We start from the raw sequence: 20,919 nt of genomic DNA, 5'->3' as shown, positions 1-20,919 counted from the left end.
TTTTTTTTGGCTGGGGCGCTCTTCGTTCTCGAGAAATAACGTATGCAAAAAACTCAGTTTTCCAAGCGGCATCTCTTGGAGATCTTTTGTTGAACAGAAAAACAAAAGAAACCTTATTATTTTGTTGAACAGCAAACAGGCAGACTGTTTATAGTGTATTCCACTGAATCTTAGCTGTCTTAAATCTGGGAACGGATTGTTTACATCGGTTATTGTGACGTGAACACAAAACGTGAATCGATCGAGCGGCAAACGAAATACCATCGAACAAAAAAGAGATGTGCCGCATTAGAGCTCTGTCAACTAATTTCTTAAGCATTGTGTTAAAGTACCTTGTATGCCTGCCTGGTGGTTGAGAGGCATCATAAAGCCTCGTTAAACCCGTAAGTCATCAGCACGTTTTAAAGAATCAAAATGTGTTCTGAAACTTCGAAGGCAGCTAATATACCGTAATCGTGTTATCGGCGTTCGAAGTCAGATCGAGCCAGGCAGCAAAGTCCAAGAGCAATTCTTGCCCAAGAAAAATACCCTCTGGTGAGTTGTGGCCCATTTGCCAAACGTTGCTAGTGTCAAAGTTTGGAAAGCGAGAACTGGTTTTTGACTTATAAAATTTGTCTTGTATCGACAGCCATGTTTTCCCGCGCACGAGGTGTAAAGACCCTTCCCGGCATGCATTGCGATTACGTTCTGCTCGCCTTTCTCGAACTGGCAACTAGATTGCTTCGGCTTTTTTCATTTAAAGATAATAATGGCCAACAAGTAGCGATCGATTGTAACATAGATCTGTGATTCAGGTTGCGTTGATTTTATTTCATATCGGCATGATTTGTAGTGTTTTGAACTTCTGGGATCAGCGGAAATGCAGATGTATGGAGACCCGTACGTTGCGCAGAAGGGTTAATTTGTTAATCTGTTAGGCGGTGCGTGACATAAAGCTACGATCGCGTTTGTCGAAAAATATGTATTTATGTCGTGATTTGTAGCCATTTAAGACGTTGCTGTATGTAACTGATGCTTATTTGTTCAGTGCAGATAATCATTGTCCCGGATAACCAAAGTAAGTTCCAGATGTTAACACTATTTTCCGGCCGCCATATTTTATCTATTTAAGAGGCGCCCTCTGTAATTTTCAACTATGGCCATTTGGACCAGAAAAAATCAAATTCCTCAAACTTTCTCAGATGAATGGTCTAGATAAGTGATTCACAAAAATATAACTTTCAGTTCAATTCGATTCGTATTTTAGCGCTGGGGCCACCATCTTGATTTTGTCCCTCTAAGAGGGCTTTCAGCGGCCATTTTAGGGCACATTTTTAACAATTTGCCATACAAAGAAAACGATCTAAATCCGGGTAAAAACCCTTTAGTCGAGACAAGCAAATGTTTCTTGTTACATTGAGAGGCTGTTTTGGCAATTTGATCATCACCTGATTTTTCTACAGAATTTTAAATTTCTTCCCTTTCGGACTACTCATGAAGCGCCATAAAAAAAGGCGAAGTTTAAAGGAAAATATCGCCAAAAGTACATCACTTGAGATCCCAAAACTACCGTCCACTTAAAGAGCAATGTCTCAAAAGCAGCATATCGCTAAGCAATAACTGTGAACGGCTTCCAGCTGACAAACTAGCTTTTATCGTATCCGTAGAAAAAATCATACTGAAATTCAACTGTAGATGGCATAATGCGCGCGCAAAACAACTGCGACAGACATCAGTGTTTAACTTACTTGGAAAGTAACAGGGAAAAATGTAACGGACACCGACAAAGTTTTCGAAAGGATGAAACAACTCATTTAACTTTTAAAAAAGGGGTGATTAGAGCTACATTTTATGGTATGAATTGGAAGTGGCAAGCCTATTCGACAATGCATTAGTTTTTAGCTGTGAGGAAAAGTTATGTAGACTGTATTTTGGCTAAGCCAGAGGAGTGCTGTTGCGACGATTCTGTTATTAAATACATATCAAGTGGTTTTTATGTTACCACTTACCACGTAGTTTAAAGATGATTTTTAATATGTTTAGTTTTCTGCATGTAAAGGCGAACCTTAGGAGAATCTGTGAAGAAATATCTTTACCTTTTTTTCAGAAAAATGCTATCGTCAGCAGTAGCTAATTATCTCGGAAAAATTAATGACTACCCCCCAGTTTTCTTTGTGGATTCTAATAACCCTGGCTAAGATCTACTTTTTCCACGTTTTCTTAATCTGGCGCAAACACGTTTGTATTTTGTTGGCACCATTCGTTATGAGCCTGAGGCACCCCACGGCCGCTAATGTCGTTCAGCTCTGTGATGGAACACAGCTGCATGTCTGCACAAGACTAGTTTTCAACCCTAAGCAGGGCGCTTTAAAATACCCGCATCTATCAAGCGAAGCACTAATATTGACGCTTAGCTTTTTAAAGACATTATAGATGCGTTTAAGGCACACAAGTTGAATGAGTCATAAGTAATTGGATGAGTTAACTGACACTTGTCAAAAATATCTGCAGCTTGATTCTCTGCGGTTGTTGTGTCTTCTTGGAGGACCTTCTCCTGTCTGTTTCTGAGTTTGGAAGCCATTCTCGAGAGGAAGGATTAAACGTGGCAAGGAGTCAGGAACTCACCACAGGTGAACCGCCTGATTTTGGCCTCATCTTTTGTGCGCCTCATCTTTTGTGCTACAGTAATTGCTTCGACTTTTATGACCGTTTCCTGACCCAAGAAAAACTTTTCTTGCGCACTGCTTCTCAGTCTGTTGCCTTTCGCAGCATTTGATGGCATTTCGGGCAGCGAAAGACACGAGTATAATGCTGAACAAAAAGAAACAAGGAAGAGGCTTTTTATTGGAGTTCTATCCGTATTCTGTTTGTAATAAATGAAAATTCTCGTCAAAAACTAATGGCTGTCAATGAGATTAGGATAGCTGTTTACAAATATAATGTGGAATGTTGTGCCTCGATCTCTTTGCAGACACAAAGGTTGCCATGTAAGAAATTCGTGTTAAACGGTACAGAATTCGGGACACATTTCATTCTCTGTTTATTTCTCCAGCCCCGTCTTTATCTATCCATTCAGTGTAACAAGTGTGGGCTTCGAAATTACTAACAAGGAGCTGCGTTACCTAACCTTAAAACCCCAAACATTTGATACAAAACTTTCATATTCCAACGTGATATAAGTACTAAGAGTCCAGAATAAATGCTTATAGCAGTTGACATACATTTTCTTTTATCCTAAATAGCTGACCATTGTTGAGGCCCCAAAGTGGGAGGGGGGGGGGGGGGGGGAGGTGTCGGTATATCCCTAATCCTATTAATTTTTGTCCTAAATATCTTGTATACTGTTAAATCCAGCTCAACGATTTTCTACTCAATTAATGTCCTGTTTTGTCTCATCTAAACATGCTCTACCCCATTAATATTTCCCCTAAATTTCTTGCATCCTATTAACGTTTTACCCAAATATCCAGTATCCTGAAAACCCCTAATAGGGCCTCACTGATGAACTGAGAAAGCTGATCAAGATACTCAGATCATAATCTTTTGACCTGATACTGTCTATCGTTTTCCTTTTTTTTTTTTTTTTTTTTTAATACACGACCCCCCACCCTCCCCCCCAACCTACCCTGCAAAAAAATGACCTAGGAAATACCTGCAAGCAGAAGCTCGTGTTCAAATCATTCTGGGAAAGCCAGTTACTAGTTTAGACACAGAAATGCTTAAAATGGCTTTAATGTCGGTTACATTTTCACTTCCTACCCAGCCTACCCCTACCCGTTGGAATGTGCATTTGTCAAATGTAACGCAATCTGTGGAATAATGGCGGGTGCACAACAGATCAAAACAGAACTGAGCTTAAACGAGTTCTTGATGAGGATCCTCGATTAAGAGGAGGATTTTAAAGGCTGCTAACAGACTTCTGGGTCAGTTAGGATCTCAGCAAATTGTTAAACTTCTTGTAAACGGCGGCTTATGAGGCGAAAGACAAATAATATTGATAGATGTTATGAAGCGAGCTTCATAAGAGAGTTGAAATCTGCTTAACCGTGGCGATGTCTGAGAGTGATTTCGTGCACTAATCACCGAAAATGTGGCTGAAACATACTGGAAATATAACATGAGGCATCGTGGAACATCCAGTTGTCGACATGTCGCGAGGTAAGTGGAATATATCATTATTTTCTCTGTGCATCGTTATTTTCACGTTATTATGCTAATTAAGACGGCGGTCTTTGTTGACAAAAGCACAGCTTAAACTTCTTCTTCTAACATTTTACAGTTTTAACTGCCCCAAAATTTTATTGCATGTTTTTACAGGTGAGACATTGCTCTTTAAGTGGACGGTAGTTTTGGGATCTCAAGTGATGTACTTTTGGCGATATTTTCCTTTAGACTTCGCCTTTTTTATGGCGCTTCATGAGTAGTCCGAAAGGGAAGAAATTTAAAATTCTGTAGAAAAATCAGGTGATGATCAAATTGCCAAAACAGCCTCTCAATGTAACAAGAAACATTTGCTTGTCTCGACTAAAGGGTTTTTACCCGGATTTAGATCGTTTTCTTTGTATGGCAAATTGTTAAAAATGTGCCCTAAAATGGCCGCTGAAAGCCCTCTTAGAGGGGCAAAGCCAAGATGGTGGCCCCAGCGCTAAAATACGAATCGAATTGAACTGAAAGTTATATTTTTTTGAATCACTTATCTAGACCATTCATCTGAGAAAGTTTGAGGAATTTGATTTTTTCTGGTCCAAATGGCCATAGTTGAAAATCACAGAGGGTGCCTCTTAAACATGAAATCAACATTTTTGAGCTTATATGTTGCGTGAAATCAACATTTTGCTATTTTCTAAGTGAAATCAACATCCTTGCCGTAACGCGTTAACGTGAAATCAGCATTTTTACCTATTTAGACCTGAGATCAACATTTTTGAGCTTATACGCTGCGTGAAATTAACATTTTGCTGTTTTCTAAGTGAAATCAACATCCATGCCGTCACGCGTTAACGTGAAATCAGCATTTTTACCTATTTAGACCTGAAATCAACATTTTTGAGTTTAAACGTTGCGTGAAATTAACATTTTGCTGTTTTCTAAGTGAAATCAACATCCTTGCCGTCGCGCGTTAACGTGAAGTCAGCATTTTTACCTATTTAGACCTGAAATCAACATTTTTGAGCTTATACGCTGCGTGAAATTAGCGTTTTGCTGTTTTCTAAGTGAGATCAACATCCTTGCCGTCACGCGTTAACGTGAAATCAGCATTTTTACCTATTTAGACCTGAAATCAACATCTGTGAGTTTAAACGTTGCGTGAAATTAACATTTTGCTGTTTTCTAAGTAAATGAACAACCTTCCCGTCACGGGTTAACATGAAATCAACATTTAAACATTTTTTGACCTAAACTCGACATTTCTGAGCTTTTACGTTGCGTGAAATTGACATTTTGCTGCTTTCTAAGAGAAATCAACATCCTCGCCGTCGCGCGTTAACATGAGTCAACATTTTAACGTCTTTTGACCTGAAATCAACAAATTTGAGCTTATATAAGTTGCGTGAAATTGACATTTTGCTGGTTTCTAAGTAAAATTAAAGTCCTTGTGGTCGCGGCGGGCCGATCCTTTGTTATAATAAACCGAGGCGAGACTTCGACTTATAACAAAGGCTTGGCTTGGTTATTATAACAAAGGATCGGCTTTGTTTATCATAACAAAGGCCCGGCTTCGTTTATTTGAAGGACTCGGCGGGAAAAGGGCGTCAGGTATTTTAATCAAAAGTAAACTTTGTCGAAAACGCTCCAAATTTCGCATGCAGTTTCGTTCAGGTATGTTAAGCAATATCCCGTAGTTTTCGCGCTAAAGTTCGCTTCGTTCTCGATATATTGCGTATGCAATAAACCACTCGGTTTTTCCAACTTGTGTGCCTTTTTTGCATACGTTATTTCTCGAGAACGAAAAGCAACCCAGCGAAAAAAACTTCAGAGCAATGTTTCTCAGGTGAAACGAAGCCCACATGCCAAAATTCAGCTAGTTTTGAGCACTTTCAAAAATGGCCGAAAAATCTAGGGGACGTTCTTGCATACGGCCTTTCATTTATATCTGAGAAATAGCGTAGAACTGAAAAAGTTCCCACAGGGACTCACTTTGCATAATAAATAAGTTAGCCTTATCTATCTCAGTTATCTCAGCGGATACTGAATTCAGTAGCTAAGTAGATAAGTAGCTATCAAGAAATTAAAACGACACTTAATAATTAATGTCTTGTCTCTTGGCCGGCCAGTGTCAGTACTGTTATACACTGCTCACTCCTCAACCTCTTCTACATGTACAGTATAAGGAACTAATGATCGTTAGCCACCAAAATCAGAATTTTTTGGTAGCTTTGAGTATCTTTATCAATTAATCTTAAGCATACCACTTACTTTAAAACTAGAGTGGCCCCAGACGTACAAACCTGATTCATGTTGGAGCTGTTTGTGCCCACCTCCATTGTTGATTCTTCTCCTGTCAGTTCTAGATTTGATTCCATTTCCGAGTCTCCCTTTGCTTCATTGAGTATCCAGTGATATTGTTTTTCAGCTAACATTTTTGATATGTCTTCAGAAAATTCCACCAAACTTGGCTTATTCTCGCTAACGGCATTCCAGTTTTTTACTTGATCGACTTTAATCTCGCAGACTGAAGGATCAACTTCGATTCCCTCAGTGCTCTCTTCTTTAGGGTTAAATGGCAAACCTAAGAGAGACTTCTTCAAACTTGTTTTTCCAGCACGATCCTGACCAACCAATAATACTCTACCACGGTAAACATTTACAAATCCAACCTTCAGCGCTTTTTCATAGAGCAGCTTTGTAACATCTCCTTGCGCTTGTATTTCTACAGGAGCTGTAGGTGTAATTGTAAGAACATGCTATGATTTTTCTTATTGCGCAGGCTGTATATCAGAAAGGAATTAACAAGGTGAAATTGGTTATTGTTGCATATTTTGATCACAGAGGTTTGAAGAAGTAAGTAACAAAGAAGCACAATATGCGATCATGATAATTGCGTATGTTATTCGCCTCCACATCAGAATACGTTAAATAATAAATGGTCTATAAGCAAAAATTGTAAATTTCTAACATGGCTCCAAGGCTTAGGGGACTTAAACAAAAGAAATAACAATAAGATTGAAATACGAATAAGCTGTTTCTTTTGTTTTAGTCCCTTAAGGTTCGGCGGGATAGTTTATTAGGATTGGCCCATTACCAATAAATTTAAGAAGTATGTAGTCAAGTTAGCTATGTTGCTAGGTCATGATGCACCGGGCACGGCATAAGGTAACTGGCTATGCTTTAAGCTAACCTGTAATGTCTATTGACATCCTTTGTGGCTTCAAATCCATTAGCCTCAAGAGATTTCCAATTTCTTCATATGTCAGGGGATTACCTCTCACGGACAGCTTCTTAAGATGGTTTAAATCAACGATATATTGACAGAGTCTTTTAATTTTGTTATTACTCAATCCCAGCTCTTCTAGTTTTTCCAGATTTTCCATATTTGCCGATAGTGTTGAAAGTTCATTGTTATTCAAAAACAAGTGGGTCAGGTTGATCAGGGTGACAACAACTTCCGGAAACTGTGTTAGCTTGTTGTGGTTCAAATTCAGCTTTGTAAGGTTTGCCAGGTTGCTTGTACTAAGTGGTAACTTTGCGAGCTCATTGTGTGAAAGATTCAGTATTTCCACCTCCGTCATCAGTTTTGTGACAGCGTATGAAATCCTTAACAATCTCTTCCCTTCCAGATTTAAAGCCTTGCTATCTGTACGAATTGTCTCCGTTAAAGTAAGTTCCCTCTCCAGCTGGTGCGCTACAAAAAAAAAAAAAAAAAATTTCTCATTCAGTTGTTTTAGATAAAGGTTCCTTTTGTCAATTTAGGACTCAGCTCTCTCAGATGTGCAGTATCAAAATTGCAAAACCGAAACATGCATTGTCAATAATGCCTCAGTACTATTTAAATCCTTACTGGACACGAGGAATCCATGTCAGCGGTTTAAGCTTAAGCAGCAGAATATTAAAAGCAATTGCGCCGCACCAACAATGTGGTGTTCGCCAAAGATATGGAACAGCGACCCAGGACAAGTGTCAGACTTTACAATGCTTTTCACATCCGGGCCTTACAACAATGACTCCTTGCCATAAATCCAAAGAATATCTGAAGGAATTGGAGAAATGGTACAAGCAAAGCAGTCTTAGAAGACTCTGTTGAGGTTAAGGACGCAGGATAAGGATGCGTTTAACACTACACTTTTCGCCAACTCACAAAAGAGCTGGAGCACAGACATAAGTCAAGAGTGGTACAAGTCACAGGTTAGGCTGTACTGAAATTTTATAATTTGGCTAGTGACATACCTTGCATACAGTGGCTACGCCCGCATTACGAGCAGCAGTCAAAAACAAGCTGCCCTTAAAATAGTCTTTTTCTTCGGAGTTAACAAAAATAGAGAGAATGGCAAAGTTGCTTTGGCCTCTTCTCAAACTTCACTCGAGAACCTTAAGTTTAAGGTACCAGTATACTCCAAAATTGACCATTTTTCAAAAAATTGTTTTTCGCTTTTTCCGATAAATCTTATTGCGATCTTTCATTTAAAAAAAAATTATATGAAAAAAGATTGACTCTAAGCAGTTATGAACGAAAAACCCTTCTTTGCATTACCTCTAACTGATAGCTGTCAACGGGTTGTCACCAGAAGTACATAAAAAGTTGCGTGACAGATTGCCGCGTAGTACGATTGCCTACATTTGTGTTTGGTAGTCGACGAGCTGTTCTGAGTGTTCTCCGTTTGTAGATTGTTGATTTGAGCTTAAATATGTCGTCGATGTCTTCACTTGTCCATTTGCAAGTGCGAAGAAATTACTACATAGCAAAATGCCGGGGCAGAAATGTTTCCAAAACAATCGATCAGAATTGGACCGATGATTTAGCTGGCCAGCGACAAAGGTTCCTGCTACGAGCAGGAGCAGTTTCTTGCACTGGACGAGGAAGATATTTGACATTCTCTAAGCATTACTTCCTTGGCGCCGTCCGAAGAGGTCACGGTAGCATCTCAACTCAATCGAAATCTCGTGGGTTTCCTTTATGTTGTTTACGAGTGCGCTCTTTCATTGCCTACGGCATCTCCAAGCAAATGCGTTTTACAGATCGAAAAGAAGAAACAGAACCGAAAAATATTTTCTTACTAACCTGGGTACACGAGCGGTGGAATTCAGATCTTGCAAAGGATATATCCCGCCGGAGGCAACATTTAAAGGGGTAACCCGAAAACACTGGCTCCCGGTCCGCGGATCCTCACTATGGTCCGGGTCCGCGGACTACCTATGGACCAGTCCACGTACTACCCCTACTGACCCCCTCTAAGGACCACCCCCAAAATAGAATAAAAACAAAATCGTGTCGGCGAAATTTCAAACGTTACATTGTGCAAATATAACAGACTTGGGTTCAGGCTCGGGCGCAAGTTATATCAATACACATTGCCATTTCCTTCGGTGTGGCCATTCAGTATATGAAAGACCGGGAAGCCTCCGGGTAACCTCAAGAAAACCTCTGGGAAGCCTCGAAATTTGTGCTCTTTCCCCTCTGCCATTTTGTTTAGCCCATTCTCCCGTGGGTTCGTGAACTCGTTCCAGGCTTCACAATCTGCTCAGCGGAATTACAGATACAAACAAGCTTAAAAAACTCAGAAACACATCTTACATAGCCAGATTGAGCCACGAATGGAAGGTTACAACTTTCGTTCTTTTTGCCATCGGCATCTCCTTACACTGAAAACAGCTTTTAGGCATTTTTTTTTGGGGGGGGGGGGGGGTGGGGGTGGGAACGGGGGTGTTAAAACCCAAGTCTCTTACATTTGCACAGTTTAACACTCGAAATTTCGCCGACACGATGAATCTATTAGACAACCCATAAGTGAAATCTATATTTATTATTTTTACACTATTTTGGGGTGGTCGGTAGAGGGGGTCCGTAGGGGTAGTCCGTGGACCGGTCCGTAGGGTAGTTAGCGGACCCAGTCCGTAGTGGGGGTCCGCGGACCGGGGTCAGTGTTTTTGGGTTACCCACATTTGAGCCCGCTTTGTAATTGATACCAACTCCATTGGTAAAGTAAAATGAGCCTTCACTTTATTGATCAAGGCGTCATTATTTTCACACCTTTTGTGTAATTACCTCATTGCACCGCAAGAACGCCTTCAAGTATATTTTCCTTCGTATCTCAAAAAAAAAAAAAATTCAGCGAGTGAAGCACACCTTTTGAGTTCGTTTCCAGCGAGTTTTTAAGGTTGTTCGCTGAAATTTGGAGATAATGTTGTCCGATAATCAGGCAAAAAAAAAAAACAGGTGTCGGGAAATTTTTAGTTTTCGCTTCTTTCAAAAGTTATGACTATTTTAGTGAAGAGAATGCATGTTTTATCAACTTTCAAAGTTTAACTGCGTGTCAAAAACAAACCCGACAAAAAAAAAATTATCGACTCCGTTTTTTAAGAAAGGTGTCAAGAAGACATAGCGATGTTAATCCTGTCCTCTCGCTCAAACCCGATCGGAAACGAACTTGATTAGTGAACCTCTGTACTTTGGGAAATAGAGCGCTATATTCGCTATATATTTTTTTAATATTATCTTAATAAATATACTTTCGTAATCTACAATTCTTAAACTTTCAGAAAATATATACTTTACTGGAGTTTTCGTCAAATGTCCGACCGTAAAGCGGCGCAAACGAATGATGGTTGTTTGGGGTATACTGATACCTTAATTTGACGAGGAGCAACATATTTTGCTCAAAATAGCACAACTAATATGCTATCTGGCGACACTCGGCGAGTTAAGAGCGAGTCGCCGGACACGCCCGGGGAAGCTGATTTTCGGCGCCAAATTAAAAGCTTGGAGACACAAAATTTTGCATATTTTTCACTTTTTACAATCTGCTGTGGCTTTCGAAGTTATAGTTTTTTTTATGTTAATATTCAACGCTCTGTCTAGTGAGAAATGTTTCCCGACTTCAATGCCTTTCCTGTTAACAAACATTGACATCGACAATAGTTTTTACCCGGCCCTGCTGAATTCCGATTGGTCAATTCAAATTAATAAAATAAATCGCTTTATTACAGTGTAAAAGTCTTAAGCACTACTGTGCTAATTAACGACACTGAAATGAGTAAACAAATATTGTAAATTGAACAGAAACAGGTTAAAAATCCAAACTGGCAGGAGACTGAGCAGTTGGCTATTTACAAAGCGTGGAGGAGTTGAATCTGGGACCACCAAACACAAATCCATCTAGTGGCAGGAAGGAGATTTGAACTCGGGACCTACGGATTACAAATCCAGCGCCCTAAACACTAGGCCACGCTGCCTCCTCCAGGCTCTCCTCCAGGCTCTCCACCCGTATGCAAGGTACCAAATATCAAGCTATTAAGGAAGTGTCTCAACAATAAAACAAACCCAGACAGTCACAGGAGAGGCCACTGGGGTTTGCGGTGCTTCCTTATGTTAAGGGTGCATCTAATCGTTTGGCTTGCGTCCTCCAAAAATTTCATATTTGACTATCTTATAGACCGCTAAGAACATTACCTCATAAAACGCCCAAGGACCAACCAACGATCAACCAAGTCCTAGGGATCGTATACAAAGTGAGGTGCTATTACTGTTTCTTCGCCTAGATTATGGAGAGTACTTGTAAGCGCAGAGGAAGCAGCGAATATGCAACACATGAAGACTCTTTACAACTTAACTAAAACGATCTGCAACGACAAACCAAGGCAGAGCACAGTTGTCAACGACAGAAATGGTAACGCCTTAACCAGCAATGAGGATAGAAGGAAGCGGTGGAGAGAGCATTTCATGGAGATACTCAATAGGGAGGAGTCAGCCCACCCGATCAATGAAGAAGATTGTGAACAGCAGGACATAGCTGACATAGACAAGAGACCTGTGAGCAAAGAAGAGATAAGAAGGGCAATAAAGAGGCTTAAGAATGGTAAAGCCCCTGGTGAAGATATGATAACAGCAGAACTACTGAAGGCAGACCTTGAATTTACATCCGACAGAGTGAAAGAACTTATAGACACGATTTGGAGTCTGGAAAAGGTCCCACGTAAATGGAAGAGGGGACTCATTATTAAGATACCGAAGAAAGGGAACTTAAGGGAGTGTAAGAACTGGCGGGGAGTGACTCTCCTACCAGTTGTTAGCAAGATATTGGGAAGAATTGTAATTGATCGCATTCGCATGGGGATTGACCGCAGGCCCCGTAAGGAACAGGCTGGATTTAGATCTGGTAGAGGAACGACGGAGCAAATTTTCATCTTATGCAATATATTAGAGCAAGTGAATGAATGGCAGGCAACTCTCTATATCATGAATTTCGTAGATTTCGAGAAGGCGTTTGACTCAGTGCACAGAAATGGCTTATGGATGATAATGAATCAGTATGGTATCCCACAGAAGATCATCAACATAGTTAAAGCGATGTACGATGGCTTTGAATGTGCTGTTGTCGAGGAAGAAGCAACCTCAGAGTGGTTTGAAGTAACGAGTGGTGTTAAGCAAGGATGTACAATGTCTGGCTTTCTTTTCCTGCTCATTATAGACTGGGTAATGGGGCATACTGTGAAAGAGGAGGGAACCGGGCTAAGGTGGAAATTTACATCAAAACTTGAGGACCTCGACTTTGCTGACGATGTAGCTTTAATTCCCTCAACACAAAGACACGTGCGGTTGAAAACAAACAGGCTGGTAGAAAATGCAGAAAGGACAGGCCTTCGGGTAAATGTCGGGAAGTGCAAAGTCATGAGAGTCAATGCAAGGAATAATGAAGCCATCACAGTGAATGGTCTGGCGTTGGAAGATGTAGAGAAGTTTATCTATCTAGGAGCCACAGTATGTAAACAAGGGGCCGGAGAAGAAGACATCAAGGCTAGGCTAGGGAAAGTGAGGGGAGAGTTTGTGAAGCTGAATCGAGTATGGAATTCCGGCAGTGTGTCGAGGAAGACAAAGATCAGACTATACAAAACACTGGTCAAAGCAGTTCTCATGTATGGTTGCGAAACATGGAAAATGAACGAAGGTGATGCTAAGAAAATCGATGTGTTTCAGAACTGATGCCTGAGAAGGATAATGAAGATTAAATGGCAAGATAGGATTAGTAATAGAGAGCTAATGGAAATGGCTAACGTGGAGAGGTTGAGTGAAGAAGTAAGAAGGAGATGGCGATTCATTGGACACATCCTCAGACAACAACCTGACAATGACTGTGTTACAGCCCTGACATGGACCCCAGAGGGAAAGAGAAAGAGAGGCCGGCCAAAAACAACCTGGCGGCGCACAGTAGAAAAGGAGAGGTCCAAAGCAGGGTGGCAGTCCTGGAGAGAGGTGCGCACTGCAGCGCAAGACAGGAATCGATGGAGGGCACATGTGGAGGCCCTATGCGCCAACTTGGCGCCAGGGGACAGGTGAAGGTGAAGGTGACTTGTAAGCGCTCGTGGAGCTCGTAAGGAGCAAAACATGCGAGCAACAGCGAATCAGCAATTAAACAACATACTGAGTCCAGGGAGAAACAACTGATAGATGCCCGGGTCTTGGAACGAGGTGTGACCAAATACCACAAGAGGAGTTACATGTGGGAGTTAGGGCAACGATGACGTTAACGAGGGTAAAACGTTCCCTCGCGCTTACGCATCTCTAATTCAAATTAAAAACGACAGCACACAGCTTTGTAACACAAGTAGTAACGAACCTTTTAACATTGTAGCTATGATGAAAGTCAACAGAAGTTACCAAAAATTTAGTAAAACAAAAACAGATCGGTTTTTAACTCACCTACTGTTAAGAACAACTTTTCTACATTTTCACCGGTTAATGCTGACACTTCCATAAATAGATCCATATCATTGTCATGTGCAAAAGACTGACCATCCTACACAGTCAAATTCAAGAAACAAAACCCTGTTCAATGAGCTGAACCTGTAGTTTCAGTAGCCTAGGAGGGAAACTGGATTTACACAGGTACACTGTACACAGATAACCATAGGGCGCCGTTTGTAATGATCAATTATTTATTCTACTTTTGGTCGTTTATATTTTCGTGATAACTTGGTTTATTTATGATTATTCATTACTGACCACCCATTCACAAACAGGTAACGAATCCTGCAATCTGATTGGTTTTCAGTGCGGTCCGGATTTTTCTAAATCTCTACCCACGGTCTTAAACTTTTGTCTTCCACTTTACAAGATAAGGAAAAATAAATAAGTTATTTAACGGCTTAAAGTCGGTCCGTATGGTGAAAATCTGTGACCTCGGCCTTGAAAATGCTGCCCCACGCCGAATATGCTGTCCTTTGCTACTTGAATAACGATCAATAGATTATAAGAAAAAACTCTTCCCTGATGATGGTGTATCAGTTCTTCAACAGATATGGCTTCTCTAATTGCTCTTGTAACGGCTGTACACAACCTCGCATTCTGACCTGATCCGTACGCCATATTTACTCAACCGCGGAGATCAAACTCTACGCAAACACTAAGCGCCTTCTTTATGTCACAATACTACTGGGCGACATTTGAGCCCATCGAGTTGACACTAAGGTTATTTCAAATAACCAATTTCATAAAATTGAATTTGGCTATTTGAAATAATAGCATTAACATCGTTCAAAACGTAAAAAGGACAGGCCAAAGGGTTTTTAGCTGTAAGATACCCAAAAAAAAGGTTCAGGGGATACGATGGTAAAAGTTTCAACACTGAAACGAAATAATGGTTTAATTCGTCAAATAAATATCCGAGTAACGACCTCAGTAACGCCACAATGGTTTTATCTAATAATTAATATAAGCAACACAAAACTGGTTCTGACAAATAACCAAATAACGCAAGATTGGTTTTATCAAATAACTAAATAACGTAACATTGGTTTTATCAAAAAAACAAAACCATATAAGAATGGTTTTATGACAAACCAATACAAAGATGAATCGTTTTATGAAATAACCAAATGTTGTACATTGGGTTTTAACAAATAACCAATTGTAGTAAAACCTTTTTTTGTGTGAAAAGGGACGGTCAGTAGTGAATTATGATAAAAAAAAAAAAAAAGCCAACACTAATTTAAAAAAAAAAAAAACCAACGGATAAATGCTGAGATCAATCGAAAAACGACCGAAAAGTAAAATAAATGAAAAATTTACAAACGGTGCCTCATAGATAACTGGAAGCGAGCAAAATAAAACTCTGAGCAACGTCTAGCAAGTCATAGAGTTTATTGTGTGGAAGACCAAGAGGTGCGTGATGAAAATGAGAACTCTGTGTCTATATTTGCCGTGGCAGATCACAGGTAGATATCCTGTAATGGAACCTGATACCGATTAGCTAGGAAACTTATTAGATTAAAAAAACTCAGACCGATGTAATGCAATGTATGTGCAAATTAATATAACGGATCTCCTGAAGAACTTGTATCCCTACGGTGTGACAGAATTGGATTTGATAATATAACTGCAGATTTTACACCTGACGTAAACCTATGGCTACAAACACAAGTTACCTCAAACGTCACCTTCCTGTCGCTAACAAGATCCGCTTTGTTTCCTGCAAGTGCTTTGAAAATATTTGGACTGAGCTTCAACCGACATTCGTCAAGGCATTCCCTTGCAATTCGAAGTGAATCTTGCTGTGTTATGTCATACACAACAATAACAGCATGCGCACTGAACGCGCCAAAGGTATATTGAAATCTTCCAGTGCCATAACAGTCTGTTATTGCAAGGTGCACTGCTTTGTCGTGATCGAGATAAACTCCCCTATACCAAGTGTCACCTAGAAACAGTTAAATTAAAGTGGAAAAGATCTAATAAGTCAATATTAATTCAACTCGTTTTATAAAATATGGTGGGGTCAGAATATCTCATTTGTCGAGCTCGGAAGATATACTGAAGGAATATCGGCTCAAGATCGCGACAGTACAGACCGAGCGCAGTGAGGTCCATACCAAAAAATGAAAGACCGATATTTTCCTAGTATGGTACCAAGCAAACTTGGTTAACAAACGATTTACTAAAAATGTCATAATTACTCGGGCTTCCGTAGGAAAGCCCTAGTCTTAAAATGCTAGCGTTTTGGTCGCCAAAAGGGGGGTCATGGTCACAGGCGTTCCATCCGTAGACCATGGAAACTGGGGACGAGAAAGGCGAGATTGCTCGTTCTTCGTGACAGAATGCGGTGTTTTGCGAAGAAAGTTTTGGCAAGAATCGCGCCTTATACATTCATTTCACATACAAAGATGTCGATCGTTTTCAGAAAGGCTCGGTCCACGAATTATATTGCTTGAAAACCAGCCAGGTAAGCAAAGTTCACGCTCGAAACGTTCTCGTGAGATAACAACTGAGCCGATTGCGGTATGAGTTCAATTTACGAAACACTGGCAAAAAATAGGTAGTCAATGACGGTACGTGGCTACTGCTGTTATTATTTAGAACATTGTAGTAAAGCAAATCATATTGCAATAAAACGAGCTAAACAGGAAAACGTTTTTGGACTCGTAGCTCATTAAAAACATGCGACTGACTTGTTTCTTGCACCGCGCAAAATATATCGATCTCCAAAGTTGTAAAGATAAGACTTCCGGTAACTTGAATTATCTTACCTCCAAGTTAGTTGGCTTTCTAGTAGGGTGCAAGAAAAAAAAAATAACGTGTGAATTTAGAGGCACATTGTGCGGGAGAATTAAACCTTCGATTGTGCGGGGAATTGTGCAGGATTATTGACGAACCAATGTTCTTGCCAAGTCCTAAGGAAAATCTGCATTGACGTTAGTTTAGCCAGTTATTTCACCAGTAGTTCAAATATATTTAGCAGTCTTAGCAATCGCCAATTCTTTAAGAAAAACTTTGTCTGACTGCAAAAGAAAATCATGTTGCGTGACATGAACTAGACGAGCATGAAACCAAAATAAATAGCAAAACAGAATGCCGCATCTTCCTTTATAAATGAGAGTCCTTTTTAAAAATACTCCTGCCTTGATACAATAAAAATATGTAGCTTGAATATTTCTTCATAAACTGCGTTAAGGATCGCAAATTCTTGGAAGTTATCCGCAAAATACCCCGGGCAAAATACACAACTTGAAAGTTTATGCAAATTATGTGCAATGCAATTTGAGCCTAGTCACAGGACTGTTGTTTTCGCGAAGGAGTTTATCATGATTCGTTTTGGCTCTCTCGAAAGGGATTATTCGCTCTCCAACGGAGATATGACTCTTGAAAAGGGTTTAAGATACCAACACGGCAAAGATGTTCAGCTACACAATTTACCCGGATCGCCACGACCAGCAAACAAACTTCGTACAATTTCTGCTAGCATGAGTAAAGTAATCGCCATAAATTGTAAAAAGACCTCGAAAATTCTTTGCAAACAACTTCCCAATCAATGCGTAGACAGCTGTGCTTCATTCTTGAACCAAAATGGTTTAAACTCACAACTTTCGATAGGATGAGGAGGATAGTCAACGAAGCAACTTGAATAGTAAATATCTAAGCGGAACTCTTGTGCTAAAATATCTTGATTTTTTAATTTGCTTTTATTATGTCCAATACGCGTTTTCGTATGGTACGATTTGATACTGTGGTACGAAGCCCGAGTAAACGCTCTTAGAGTGTCTAGTTGTTTAGAAAAAACCTCGAAAGGTAATATAGACTTCACTTTTGCGCATATCCTGATTGGGAGCTGACTTAGCGTTTACTCATGCCTGACACTAAACGACTGAAAATCAAAGGCCCTTTGGGCAGCCTCGTGTCACTTGTTTTAGAGTGCGAGGAAATCCACTACCAAACCAAACAAGTGCAATTTAAGCGGACTTCACGGCAGAATGTCCTGTCACTTAATTCTTCGTAGCCGGCTACGTAGTACGCAGAAACTCATTAATTCAAACTGAAGTATATAATTTATTCATGTTACAAATAAATTGCGCATACCCGTAGTCACCCATTTTCAGTGAAGGGCTCGATGTAGCAGGGTATTCTGCAGTTACTCCTGCAAGTGTAACGCTAGCTAGAGTAAACAGGAGCGCATTTTCACTTCCGGTAGTTTTACGAACACAATTCGATCTGGGCTATCTTTAAAACGGGGAACGGGAAAACGAGGAACGGGAATTCGGGGAATGGGAATGGGGAACGGGGAACGGGGAACGGGGAATCTCTAAAATGGGGAATCTTTAAAAGCGGGAATCTTTAAAATGGGGAATTTTAAAAGCGGGAATCTTTAAAAGCGGGAATCTTTAAAACGGGGAATCTTTAAAAGCGGGAATCTTTAAAATGGGGAATCTTTAAAAGCGGGAATCTTGAAAATGAGGAATCTTTAAAAGCGGGAATCTTAAAAATGGGGAATCTTTAAAAGCGGGAATCTTTAAAAGCGGGAATCTTTAAAATGGGGAATCTTTAAAAGCGGGAATCTTTAAAAGCGAGAATCTTTAAAATGGGGAATCTTTAAAAGCGGGAATCTTTAGAACGGGGAATCTTTAAAGTGGGGAATATTTAATAGCGTTAATCTTTACTGAAAAGTGAACGAGAATCTCTCAGTTTCCCACCGGAAGCTATTTATTCTGTCACATGCATCAACTCAACAGGTACAGAGACAGTTGTGGAATTTATTCATTCTAATTTTATTGCACGCTATTAAAGCACATCAGTTTAGCGGGATAGTGGAGCGGTTCAAATCTCGATTCTCACTCTTTGACATCCACTAGACCGACCAAAGAATCGAACCGCCTGGATTTATCCTAACTCCGGACTTTGACGTTTAGTTTTGCAGCGATGGATATTTGTCGTAGCCTTATCATGTGCTAATGGAAGGACTTACGACCTAACGACAAATATATGGCAGGGAAAACACGTTTTTGGTTGTTTAATCGATAAATCAAGAGTCCCCTAAATCTGGTTTTCACATGACGTCGCTAAAATTCAAACTACAAAACTATTAATCATCCTGAGATTTTACTTTCATGATGTGTAAGAGCAGCTGAAAACTAATAGTCATACAAATTTTTGCTCCAAGTGGGTTCTTGGTTTTGTAACACACTTCGCTTGAATTTCTAAGCTTTTGCGTGACGCGGCATTTACATGACGGGCAAGAAAGCTGTCATGTTGGTTAAAAGAGTGACTTATTTCGGGGAATTTGGCTATCTGAACAGTTCATGTATTAGAAAAAGTATTAATTTAAAATGTTTTTGAGTTCCTGAAGAGATAAATTCACGCGTTTGTAGCAAAACTCAGTGACAGATATTTCTGTTGATTTCCGGCCGCCATCCGGATGGGCACCAGCATGGCGTCTCCATCAAAATCTCTATAAATTTAGGTAAAAAATTTCTCCGCATATCTTGCGTAACAAACATTGCTGTGACCTGAATCTTGGCGAAAGTCTTTGCATATTTACCTTCTTTCTCTTCAAGATTCTGGACTTTATCATTTGCACTGTTTTGATTTTGATTTATTTTGAATGGCGTGACACTGAAAACCAGCAGTAAAGTAATTCGATGATCGATGCCCGAACGATGTGACGGCGAATTTCGCGTATAATCCGTCATTGCGTGCTTAATGATACCTCTTTCTACGCCATGCAGCCATGCGAAGACAATTTCAAAGTGCTCCTTGCATTCACTTTAAAGAAGAAAGAATCGGTCGCTTTGAAGGTCTTCCACAGTTTAAGTGGAATGATCTCGGCGAACAAGATGTGATAGGGGAAGGGTCGTTTGGAGCCGTTTTTATCACAAAAAACAGGAACAAGGACGGAAAGTCGAAACAGTGGTTGACAAGAAATCACCCGCTTTTAAAGATTCCCGCTTAAAAAAGATTCCCCATTTTAAAGATTCCCGCTTTTAAAGATTCCCCATTTTAAAGATTCCCCATTTTAAAGATTCCCCATTTTAAAGATTCCCCATTTTAAAGATTCCCCATTTTAAAGATTCCCGCTTTTAAAGATTCCCCATTTTAAAGATTCCCGCTTTTAAAGATTCCCCGTTTTAAAGATTCCCGCTTTTAAAGATTCCCCATTTTAAAGATTCCCGCTTTTAAAGATTCCCCGTTTTAAAGATTCCCGCTTTTAAAGATTCCCCGTTTTAAAGATTCCCGCTTTTAAAGATTCCCCGTTTTAAAGATTCCCGCTTTTAAAGATTCCCCATTTTAAAGATTCCCCGTTTTAAAGATTCCCGCTTTTAAAGATTCCCTATTTTAAAGATTCCCCGTTTTAAAGATTCCCGCTTTTAAAGATTCCCCGTTTTAAAGATTCCTCATTTTAAAGATTCCCCATTTTAAAGATTTCCGCTTTTAAAGATTCCCCATTTTAAAGATTCCCGCTTTTAAAGATTCCCCGTTTTAAAGATTCCCGCTTTTAAAGATTCCCCATTTTAAAGATTTCCGCTTTTAAAGATTCCCGCTTTTAAAGATTCCCCGTTTTAAAGATTCCCGCTTTTAAAGATTCCCCATTTTAAAGATTCCCGCTTTTAAAGATTCCCCGTTTTAAAGATTCCCGCTTTTAAAGATTCCCCATTTTAAAGATTCCCCGTTTTAAAGATTCCCGCTTTTAAAGATTCCCTATTTTAAAGATTCCCGCTTTTAAAGATTCCCGATTTTAAAGATTCCCGCTTTTAAAGACTCCCCGTTTTAAAGATTCCCGCTTTTAAAGATTCCCCATTTTAAAGATTCCCCGTTTTAAAGATTCCCGCTTTTAAAGATTCCCTATTTTAAAGATTCCCGATTTTAAAGATTCCCGATTTTAAAGATTCCCGCTTTTAAAGATTCCCCGTTTTAAAGATTCCCGCTTTTAAAGATTCCCGCTTTTAAAGATTCCCGCATTTAAAGATTCCCCATTTTTAAGATTCCCGCTTTTAAAGATTCCCCGTTTTAAAGATTCCCGCTTT

General features: G+C 39.8%; 1 protein-coding gene across 2 annotated transcripts in view; it reads right to left on the bottom strand.

The window, feature by feature from the left end:
* The window catches only part of LOC149104912 (uncharacterized), a 31,128-nt gene extending 15,427 nt beyond the window's left edge, over positions 1-15,701 (bottom strand). For both annotated transcript variants that reach the window (XM_089271441.1, XM_089271440.1), the window contains exons 1-4: positions 15,556-15,701; positions 13,832-13,928; positions 7,319-7,822; positions 6,429-6,859 (exon numbers count right to left, since the gene is read on the bottom strand). In XM_089271441.1, coding sequence (XP_089127567.1) covers positions 6,429-6,859; positions 7,319-7,822; positions 13,832-13,898 — 1,002 coding nt within the window. In that variant the 5' untranslated portion in view covers positions 13,899-13,928; positions 15,556-15,701. The remainder of the gene's footprint in view (positions 1-6,428; positions 6,860-7,318; positions 7,823-13,831; positions 13,929-15,555) is intronic.
* Positions 15,702-20,919: the final 5,218 nt, after the last annotated feature.

This window comes from Orbicella faveolata, unplaced genomic scaffold (genome assembly GCF_042242905.1).
Source record: "Orbicella faveolata isolate gen_17 unplaced genomic scaffold, um_ofav_v1 contig_34, whole genome shotgun sequence".
Classification (NCBI taxonomy): Eukaryota; Metazoa; Cnidaria; class Anthozoa; order Scleractinia; family Merulinidae; genus Orbicella; species Orbicella faveolata.
The sequence above is the reverse complement of the archived record's forward strand: the minus strand, read 5'-3'. Positions and strand labels throughout refer to the sequence as shown.